Here is a 10,559-nt window from a genome sequence, read left to right as displayed (position 1 = left end):
TAGCCTCCAACTGTTTTCACGCTCAGGCCGAGCTGACGGTCTGGTCGTGCTTTGATAGCTCGGACCAACCCCTCGATAATCACACAATGTCTAGGAAACTAGCGCAATAATATCACTAGATATGAGTCATATTTTTGGTGGAATCATGTCATGTTTTATGTACCACTAGATAGGAGTGCATCGTTCAAATGCAGAGGCCAGGGTATATCCTCCTTTAAAAAAAAGGTGTATAATGATTTGATAGCTCGGACCAACCCCTCGATAATCGCACAATGTCTAGGAAACTAGCGCAATACTATCACTAGATATGAGTCATATTTTTGGTGGAATCATGTCATGTTTTATGTACCACTAGATAGGAGTGCATCGTTCAAATGCAGAGGCCAGAGTATATTCTTTTTTTTTTAAAAAGGGAGGACACATAGAAGCACCATAACAAACAGCTTCCAAAAATTAATATCCGCTGATAGGAATTTGTTGGGAGCAAGCAAGCATTTGAAATCATGCTAGAGAAATTTTTCGGGGAATAGTTCCTGGACGGTGTTTGTTTACTCGCTCGACACATGGAAACAAAATAAATAAATAAAAGACTTGTTTTATGAAAAAAAAAACCTCAACAGGCAGATCAATCCTAGCTAAAGTAAACACTCAATGAGAATAGCCCTCCCTAAACAATCCTCATTTGTGGATGGAATCATCTCAAATCTACCAACATCTTGCCAAGCCATGGCTTTGTAATTACCCTGTAACATACTTTTGGAAATGAAACACCAGTAGGAGCCTCTCCTGCTGTTTTTAACTGTCAAAAGAAAGAAAGAAAAAGCTTCTTTCAGGGCTACAAACATGGATCCTCTGATTCTGTTTAAAAGTAACCAACCAAAACCAACCCCCATGGAATGGAAGGTGCTCGATCGACTCACATCTTCTTGGGGTGGGGAATGGGATGATCCACAGGTGCTCGATCGGGGAATGGGATGATCCACAGGTGCTCGATCGACTCACATCTTCTTGGGGTGGGGAATGGGATGATCCACAGGTGCTCGATCGACTCACATCTTCTTGGGGTGGGGAATGGGATGATCCACAGGTGCTCGATCGACTCACGTCTTCTTCTTAGGGTGGGGGTGGTATCCCTCAAGAATCATGTTGCAGGTGTTCATGGCGCGCGCATCCAGTAGGTTGTGGTTCCACAGCTTAATCATGACAAAACGCCAGCACCTGTTGTTTCATTCATTTGTTCAATCAGGCGCAGCAAGCAAGCCAGTCAAATAATTAAACACCCTATCATGCCCTACCACAAGAGCGAGCATGCAATGCATGCACTACCAGAAGAGGGAGCGGCGGGCGGAGACTCACCAGAGCAGAGGAGGGTTTTGTACAAGCTGCGGTCCATGAAGCCGGGAAAAGCCCTCACAGGCCCAAGGTATATGCCCATCAGCTAGCACCCTGTGTTGTTGGGTGATTTACACTTTGAGCAAGACACGAGACACAGAGGAATAAATGAATACCGTAGCGTAAAACACTTACCTTTGTTTCCGAATAAATGAATTCCACATATGCATAATAAGCTTCTCATCTTTTGTGACATCAAGAAAATCAGCAAGCATCTGCAACCAAGGAAAAAGGTACTAACTTAAAATAGAGAATATTCGTGTGTGTGTGTGTGTGTGTGTGTGTCTGAACCATAATGAGAGAAACAAATATTGATTGATTGATTGTATCTGCTGACCCGTCTATCTTCGAAGTCGGCAATGTCATCGTCCACTTCATCCTCGCTGTCATGATCTGAGAAAACTTGTTCCACTGCTATTGGCTACAACAATCAAGCTATACATGTCAAATGCAGGCATAAAACTGTCCGTTATAGAAACAAGAGTGACTGAAATTCAGACATCATGCCAGATATCAAATGCAGGCATAAAAACCCAAAGTAATATCAAAGAATCTAATAAAACAAAGCTTTAGTAGGGACCTAAATAATGAGCATCTGCAAGAAAAATAAGCTGAATAACGATGAAAGAGTGCCCAATGGTATCATATCACAGAACAAGAAAGCTGAATTTTCTTTCACGCCGGCAAGTCATGCAAGCAAACACCTTTGCTTACTGGATCACCCTCCAATATTAAACCATGCCCATAAAACTGGCTGGTATATGGGGCACAACTGAAAACTAGGCAGAAAACTGTATTTGATTTGCCACCTGCTAGTTGCAACTGAACACAAATAATTCAGATATCATGCTAGCAAAATTGGCATAGTCCGGTATTTATATAGAATTTGAATTTAACTCGAGAGAAGCTGACAGTGAAGACAAGAGTATTACTTCTCACCAAGCTCCAAGGAGTCGCAAGTCAAAGCCTAGAATTTTAAACCTCTACTAGAAATCAGCATCAAATTCAAATTCAGATAGTCTGGTATTTTTACATTCACATTCGGTTTTTTTGGATGCCCGGTCTGGGGGTGGTGCCCTTGTTAGTTCCATAGATGACAAGGATGAACAAAATATATTTCCCACTCACACACCTGTGCCCTGTGAGAATGGAAGAACTGACGTTTCTGCAGGAGTTGTCGGCTGCCACATAATATACACATAAAAACAGTTGGTTTAACATTTTTCTATTGTAAATGTCTGGACAAACAAACAGCTATATATACAATGCTTAGTGGAATATCAGCGATGTATGTAAACAGAAGGGCTACTTTCTGGGATCACTTCGCTCCGCAGACAGTTTCCTTGTCTTCCCAAACTCTAGTACTGTCGGCGGTGTAAGATTGCTACCATTTAATGAGTGATCGTGCTCGGCAGAATCGAGTGCTACCGAATTATTATCTGCAAATTTTAGACATCAGAAATTAGCACTTGCTTGGCATCTGTTTCTTAGGAAACAACTTGTGTGGTTTGTAGCAATCAGGTATAATAAAAGGACAGTTGCAATAATCTCTACCTATGGCAATGGTCTAAAAGCTTAGGGCGTGCTATGTTCAAAACAGCATCCAGGACTTCTCAGAGATGAAATTCCATGTGGAAACAAACAACTGGCTCATTCTTAATTCCAGTTTCACTGAAAATGTGACTGGTTTTGTCCACCTGTGGGATCAATCGAGGAACAATTTTTTGGTTGGTTTCATCAGGAATGGAAATTTGAAACACTGTGATAGTAGGTGAAGACACAATCAGAAACATCACTGTACAATTTAGAACACTACATTATGGTGTTACCATTTGAATGTAGTTTATGCCACAGTAAGATGACTCCCAAAAAAGAAAAAAGAAAAAGAAAAAGATGAGAATGTACCATCTTCCCTCTGAACAAACTCGTCTTTAGACCCTGCCTGGGTATCTTCGGGTGAACCTGAATCCATGATATGTGGATGTACGGGGCTTATATTCTCAGCTGTGGCTACCGACCTTCGACGACGCACCTTAAGCCTTGAGCTGATGCAACACAGTTAGTAAAATCAAACAGAAATGAGATGAGCTGATCACAAAAATTGGTTGAGAAAGAGCATACCAGTAGGAAAATGTTTGATGTCTTGGATCAACTCCCTTGCCCATAAGCTGAGAAATAACTGGGATTATTAGTTCGAGACACTAATAACAAAATGTTTCGATTTTAATTCAATGTTCCGATGTAAAACCATATGCAATGCAGATTCTGCAAGTATCCTTCAGAACACTCAGCTCATTTATTATCGGGTAAGTCTGGAAGTCCTGTATACCTCCATTTTCCAGGCATCAGCCTTCAGACTAACATTAACAGCCTGGCATTCTTCAGATATCTGCATGAATGTAAAGAACAAACCAACAGTCCAACTATGACATCTATCAAATAAGATTTACAGTGGAAATTCCAGAAGTTTACCAACCCAAAACTCAAAGTGGAATAGGTCATGCGTTGAGTTCAAGTGACACCCCAGGCCCTAGCATCACCAGAATCACAACATTAAAGAATCTATGAGAAAGTGTGCACAACATTGTTCCCATAAAAAATCTATCAAATAAGGTCGAGCAGAAAGAGAACACAATCTAAATTTCTTTACTAACAAACAATAAGACATCGACGGTGCAGCGTGAAATAAAAAGATTTTGTTTTACCCTAAATGTAGCAGGTGACCGGTAAGCAACTTTTCACCGGCGGTTAGCAGCAATAAGAAACATTTGAATAAATACAAAGGGAATGGAAGTTTGCTTCAAACTTTACCTTGTAGCTTCCACACTTTACCAAGCAAAAGGCGCAAGCAAAATCTTCAGTGACTGGTAAGAAGGGATCAACATTAAGAATCGCGAACCAAACAGAAAATATATGACTTGATCAACAAAACTGAACATAGTTAATTGCAAAGCATCTAAACACCAGATTTTTTCCATGATAAGCATTCAAAACAAAGTACACTGTATAATAAACACAGAAGTAGCCATATGGCACTCACAGCATAAAATTCTCCACTAGGTACTTCCTTTTGTGTTATGTTGATAGACTAATATTTGTATAATACATATCTCGCCATGACTAATTGAACAAAGTAATAATATTACCGCCATAAAACATCAGAAGCTTACATTTCGAATGACATGTGTACCATCGAAAGGTCATAGCAGAAGATATTTTACTAGTTTATAGTTGCAGACATACTGATATTATTAACCTAGAATATCTTGTTAATTACGCTCCGCAAATCAGGTACAAGGAGAAAATTTAGAACACCTAGGGAAGGAAAATGCCAGTATATTATGCAAGCAAATGCCAATGGATTTGAAAACTGCATGAGCCCAAATGTTTTAGTAAGCGAGAACCTTCAGTCTTTTGCATAGTATTGTTGTAGTACTTGAAGTTGAAAATCACATTACCAGCTCTTAACCTGCGGAAAATATACATTTCCATTTGTTCACTTGGTTATACCAAAATGCAAATGCGTTTGTAAAGCTGAAAGTGTCATAATAAGACCTGACCAAACACTAGGTCGGGGGACATGCCGACTTCAGCCTGACCACAACAATACTGGAGTACTTCTTTAAGACATGAACAATGTCACTTGGAACAATTGGGACAACCACTAATCTATTTTAAGTTATCGGTGATTTAACTTCTTATAAATTACATGAGATGGAGGCAAAAGTAAGCTGGGGTCTCTTTGAACAATCGGGACTCTGCCAAAGAGATGTTTCCAATTCAACCATAGATAGTGATTATGCATTTTGCACTTTTTCTCTAGAACTAACACGTAATTTGTCTAATTACTTTCATCAATTATATTTCAGGAGAAAAACACTAAGCTTAATGATCTGAAACTACTTTTGAATTTTGATGTCAAAATCTAAAAGTATCATTTCAACATGACAAACCCAAAGGTTGTGTATACTAGCAGCCAAATTTAAAAGATAGACTCCATGCATTCTAAAACAACACCAAACCTAAATATTGTGTTACCTTATAATATGAGATACTGATGAAGGTGGGACATCACTGTATGAGTAACTATTATACGGAGATTCAGACATGTCTCTGGCACCAGCCTCTTGAACGGATATGCCAACTTGGAGTTGATATGAACCCTGAAATCAATAACGGTTAACTGGCAGAAGGCCTGCAATATAATCCGTTGCCCTTAAATATGGAAATGATAATTAGATCAATAAATAAAGGAACAGAGTAACCCTTACCGTAGCATCAACCTTATGAGAGCAAAATGTCAAGCAACTGTCCTGCTCCAGAAATTTTGGCTGGATGTATAACAAAAGTAAAGGCAAGTAGGTCAACATACAGCGGAAGCAATTAACGGGCACTACACCCCCAAAAACTCTCTCTTCATTGTCCATTTTCTAATAAAGTAAACAAAAATGATTGTGAAATCTGAGGCACAACCGAAAGAAAACAGATTTGCATAATCACTTAAACTTCCATACACTACAGAATCTAACTTTTAGTGTTAACATTGATCTTATAACATGTTCTGTTACAAAGATGCAAACTGCACTAGTGATTTCACAATTTGCCACCTGTACTTCTGGAACATGATTTGCTAATTAACGACAGGCACAACGGCCTTCTCAGAAACTAAACTTACCTGCTAGTACATAGGGTAAATTTTCCAACGTAATCTATTCAGTCTGAAACTTGAGGATGCAAAGGATTGTGATTCATCCATCTTATGGTTAAATTGTACTAGAAAAGTTGAAGTATATAACATTAAGAAAACTGAAGCTTAATACTCCCTCTGTACCTAAATAATTGTAGTTACCTCTAAGAAGCTTGGGCTCATAGTAACTGTAGAAGCCAACTCCACGGTATGTCCCAGATTTAAAGTCACACAATTCTCCAAAGACGAACCAAGTAAATTAATTGGTATTTTACCCCAGAAACATTTCCCTTCAAGCTCTGTCAGAATGCATCACATAGATGACAGTAAGTAGTTGCACTCAATAAACCTCAAACCATAGCTTGTTTCTGATATTCCTTTAAGCTTATTTTTAAAAGGTGCATGTGTTGAGCTATACTGGCTAGGCATGGTAATGTAATACAAACTTACTTCGGAGAGCAGATGCTTCCACATGGTCCCCGGAGCAGTTGTTTTCTCCAGCTTGCCCTTGTGAAGCTGAAAAAAGAAATCAAATGTGAGGGTAGTTTGGAAACATAAACCATATATGATGCACATCTTCATACCACAGCGGATAAGGATAACGCTGAGGTTGCAAGCTCGGGAGGTTGCTATATTCTTGACGTCTGGAATCATGAATGTGGCTTTGGTGCTAGCAAATTCACTGAATGACGTAAGCAAACAGGCACGGCTGAATCGATATATAGGAGAATGCTGCAAAACATGATGGCGTTGTACAAGAATGAGATAAATTTGGTACAAGAATGCAAATTATGTATGCTGCAAAACAAAAAGGGTACACTTACTTACCCCTTCAAGTGGGATGTTATCACTAGTAGGTGTAGCTAAGAGAAGATAAAGGGGGAAGATATTCTGGTCTGGGCATTCGATACCTCGAGAAAGGGATACGGTTAGTTGAATCCTACATCCAAAAGCACAAACAGTGGTCAGCATTTGCATGATGCAACAGACAAAATATTATTTATTCAGCTAAACCAAACCATGGGGGTATATAAACTAGTAAAGCCTATGCTATCTATGTATGTTTTGTGCGTATCTATGTCAAGGAAGGAAAAAAGAAGACATACCTCTTTTTACGGCTTGCCTGTATCATGTAATGAAGGCATCTTTGCAGGAAAGCGGGCTGCAAAAGAAAGCCAGGCATCATTGTATTGTTGTCCGTAGTGGAATCTTTAAAAAGGCTTGTATATATTTAGGAACGGAGGGAGGGAGTACATTATCAAGGGCTCGTTTTTGAATAACATTGCAGAGCTCAACTGGCTTGCAGTACAACTTGAAGGTTTCTTCGGCAGCAAGCTGCTCATCTGGAGACAAGTCAGGCGTGGACGGTTGACGGCACATGTGGTCTGCCCTTGCCCTTGCCCTTGCCCCATAACAAACAATTTAATTTACTTGGGAAAAGGTTTCCAGATGAAGCCGCATAACAATGCAATGCATGATAAGCAGAGTGAAAAGAAAAGAGGGAGACATTTTGCTGAATGAATGGATGAATTCCTGTTTTCTTTTCTTGGAATTATTATCTATACAATATATACATAAAGAGATACATACATACATACATGAGTTCTCCTCAACTACAATTATTTATTCGATGCAAAAAAAAACTACAATTATTTATTTAGGTACAGCGGGAGTAGCGTACTCGAGTAGATCTAATCAAATAAGCAAACCAGGAAAAGAAAAGAAAAGAAAGAGGCCAAGGGAGAATCGTTGTATCCCTAAATCCACACATAAAAAAGTCCGCATAACGAGCAAGCAATTCATGCATACATACCTAAATCGAAATCGAAATCCAAGCTATGGGACGGGCGCGCGATGGTGAACGGACAAGGGCGCCGGCGCCGGCGTTAGGGATTTCGGCTTCGGCGTCGGCGGAGGACAAGCCACCCTCTCCCTCTAGCCTCTAGGTCAGGCTGCTCACTCCCTCTTGGTCGGCCCAGCACCAGCCCCAGCCCCAGCCCCAGCCCAAGCCCAAGCCCAAGCCCAGAGAGACACACACAGACGAGACAGAACAATAATCTATATCTATACTTATAATACTAATAAAAAAGCAAAACAAACATATGTACCCACAATTGTACACAGACTCATTGTCACCGTAAGATTAGGCACACTAATTTTAATCTAACGGTTAGCCTTAATCTAATCCATTCTTTTGTGTGTACTTAATAATTTAGGATGACCGAACTTTTTTCGTCGCACATGAAACTTTACGTCACGCGTCCGCCAACGCACCCTCCCTGTAATCGCGCAAGGCACCAAATAAAATCTCATGGGAATTACTGACCCACGCATCCCTATAATCACGTTCATGGACGTTCACATAGATTGTCACTAAGGCACCATCCCTACACTCCCTCCTCGGCACCGCCCAGGGCGCAGGAGCTGACGCGACCTGGCCTCGTGCCGCGTCGCCGTCACGTCGCGTGACCGTCGCGCCGTCGAGCAAGCAGGAACCGCCGCACACGTACACAAGAAGCACACACCCTCGCACCTCGATGGATTTCTCCTTCAAGAGCACACGCACGTGTGGAAACTGCAAGCCGCCGACTTGCTTCATCCGTGGCACGACTCGACGAAGATAACCTTTCTTGAAGGAAGGATCTGATTTCTCTGGTGCAGTTATGCATTTTTAAAAAGTTTAAGATGTAATTTTTATATTAACACTATAATAATCTATGAAGTTACATTTTTTATGGAGGACTTTTTTGCATAAGCTGAGGTATAGCTGGCCAAACGGGCCAGGCTAAACAGGGCGGCACGTGAGCCCGCCGTCACGGTCCGTCATGGGCCAGGCACCACACGACTTAAACGGATCCATGCCAGACACGCAGCACGCCTCGGGTCGTGTCTGGGCCTGAAGGCTGGGCACGCGGGCCGGCACGGCATGACCTATTTATTTATATATATATATTTTTAGATTTTTTAAATATATATATATATACATAGTATATGGCCCAATAAGCTAAAAAATATAAGCCCATTAGGCTTATAATATACGGTCCAGCAGGCTAATCGGGTCAACATGTCGGCCCGTTTAATAAACGGGCCGTGCTTGGGACTGGAGGCGCAGCCCACGGGCTGGCACGACACATCCCGGTTAACGTGTCGGTGCGGGTCGTGCCATGTCGGGCTTGTTTACAACGGGTCGTGTCGTGCCGGCCCGTTTGACCAGGTATGAGCTGAGGTACCATATTATTTTAAAATATTTTTTGAAGTATAATTTTTGAATAAACTGCATGATGTTGCATATGTGTGAATTGCACTTTATCTAAAAAATTAGATAGCAAGGTGGAGAGGAAATGTATACCTCCAAAGGTAATGTATTTATATACAGTCATTTGCACTCACATTTGACACTAATTTAGTGTGCTAATAATATTATAGCTCTGGGAATAATATTCCTACACACTCTAGAAGCCATTTAATTTAACATACACCTTTGTAGGAAGGTCCTTATTCGTGATTGAAATCGGTTAGTTAGTGGTCTCTACAAATGTTGTTTTTGTGCATGTCACTACTTTTCTAAAAACAATTAGATCATGTCCTAGGTTGCAGGGCAACTGTTGATTGTAAATTTCAGATTTATACCTACATTTGATGCATTTTTGGATTAGAGAGAGACAGAGAGAACGAGGAAGACTGGACATGGAAATATGAAGGCAACTCAGTGTTGAAGATAATAGTATGGCCACATGTATGTTCATGTTACCTTCGTTAAACAAACGTGGGTGAATAACATTTTTCCTCCATAATTTAAATCTCCAAGTAGTTGGTTAATTTTATTTTATATTGCCAAATCTACACTTCCAAGTCAGAATATCATGTCCACTTGAAAAGATATTATACTTGTACAAAGGAGAAATTAATGATGTATTAAATAATCATCAGTAGAATTGAGCAACTGTTGCATAACTTCTTTTTTTTTGCTTCCATGTGCTCAGAACTGACTTGTTGATCATATGTAAATTCATCAGAAAAACAGATTGTTCAAAAATCTTGATAATCATTACCAGTTGCATGCTTCTTCAATAGGTTGCTGGATCACAATAGCGTTTCACTTTAAATAATACAATTTGAATGACAGGCTATTTTGTATTCAACGTTTGTTAGGGCATAGTTTATGCCTAAGTAATTTTGGTGATTGATGACAGTACCGCAAAGGACTAATCGTGAGTGTTAAGATTTCAGATAACACATGTCAACGGCACAAGACGACTCGCCCCCTCTTTCCATGAAACAGAAGCACGGTGTACTCTACGATTCTCTTTCCTTGAGTCGTAGGAACGTCGTACTATTAAGAAGGGACCCGTAGTGGAAAGATTTGGGTGGAATCAATTTTGCACGCACACACTTTATCTCCTTTCCCCTTACCTGCAACTTTGGAGTGGCTCCCGCCTCTGTGTTTATCTCATCTAAGCAAATGGTCCCTCAACGGTAG

At 40.4% G+C, this 10,559-nt stretch overlaps 1 protein-coding gene across 4 annotated transcripts; it reads right to left on the bottom strand.

Moving 5' to 3' along the window:
* Positions 1-515: 515 nt before the first annotated feature.
* LOC123431440 (polycomb group protein EMF2B-like) lies at positions 516-8,124 on the bottom strand. Of its 4 annotated transcripts, none has more exons than XM_045115216.1 (22): positions 7,893-8,053; positions 7,334-7,481; positions 7,186-7,241; positions 6,908-7,019; positions 6,664-6,811; positions 6,530-6,595; positions 6,242-6,378; positions 5,664-5,723; positions 5,431-5,555; positions 4,797-4,861; positions 4,204-4,256; positions 3,869-3,922; positions 3,722-3,781; positions 3,514-3,560; positions 3,298-3,437; positions 2,702-2,831; positions 2,525-2,573; positions 1,730-1,813; positions 1,528-1,607; positions 1,357-1,446; positions 1,054-1,218; positions 516-799 (listed from the first exon to the last, which is right to left on the bottom strand). In XM_045115216.1, exons 2-21 carry the CDS (start codon positions 7,457-7,459, stop codon positions 1,101-1,103), a joined length of 1,800 nt encoding a protein of 599 aa, XP_044971151.1. In that variant the 5' UTR covers positions 7,460-7,481; positions 7,893-8,053; the 3' UTR covers positions 516-799; positions 1,054-1,100. The 4 variants fall into 4 exon arrangements, 3 of the variants coding, with proteins under 3 accessions (XP_044971151.1, XP_044971149.1, XP_044971150.1); XR_006623099.1 differs by having other exon boundaries at positions 921-1,218; XM_045115214.1 differs by having other exon boundaries at positions 516-1,218; positions 7,893-8,124.
* Between the last annotated feature and the right edge of the window lie 2,435 nt (positions 8,125-10,559).

This window comes from Hordeum vulgare, chromosome 2H (genome assembly GCF_904849725.1).
Source record: "Hordeum vulgare subsp. vulgare chromosome 2H, MorexV3_pseudomolecules_assembly, whole genome shotgun sequence".
In the NCBI taxonomy this organism is placed as follows: Eukaryota; Viridiplantae; Streptophyta; class Magnoliopsida; order Poales; family Poaceae; genus Hordeum; species Hordeum vulgare.
The sequence above is the reverse complement of the archived record's forward strand: the minus strand, read 5'-3'. Positions and strand labels throughout refer to the sequence as shown.

What these genes read in the sequence shown, in the direction of transcription:
- LOC123431440 (XM_045115214.1), bottom strand. Translation starts at nt 7,459, where the DNA reads ATGTGCCGTCAACCGTCCACGCCTGACTTGTCTCCAGATGAGCAGCTT. An exon ending in CAGGCAAGCCGTAAAAAGAG is followed by an intron (nt 7,020 to 7,185) that starts GTATGTCTTCTT and finishes TTTTGGATGTAG; the next exon opens with GATTCAACTAACCGTATCCC. An exon ending in CGTTATCCTTATCCGCTGTG is followed by an intron (nt 6,596 to 6,663) that starts GTATGAAGATGT and finishes TTCTTTTTTCAG; the next exon opens with CTTCACAAGGGCAAGCTGGA.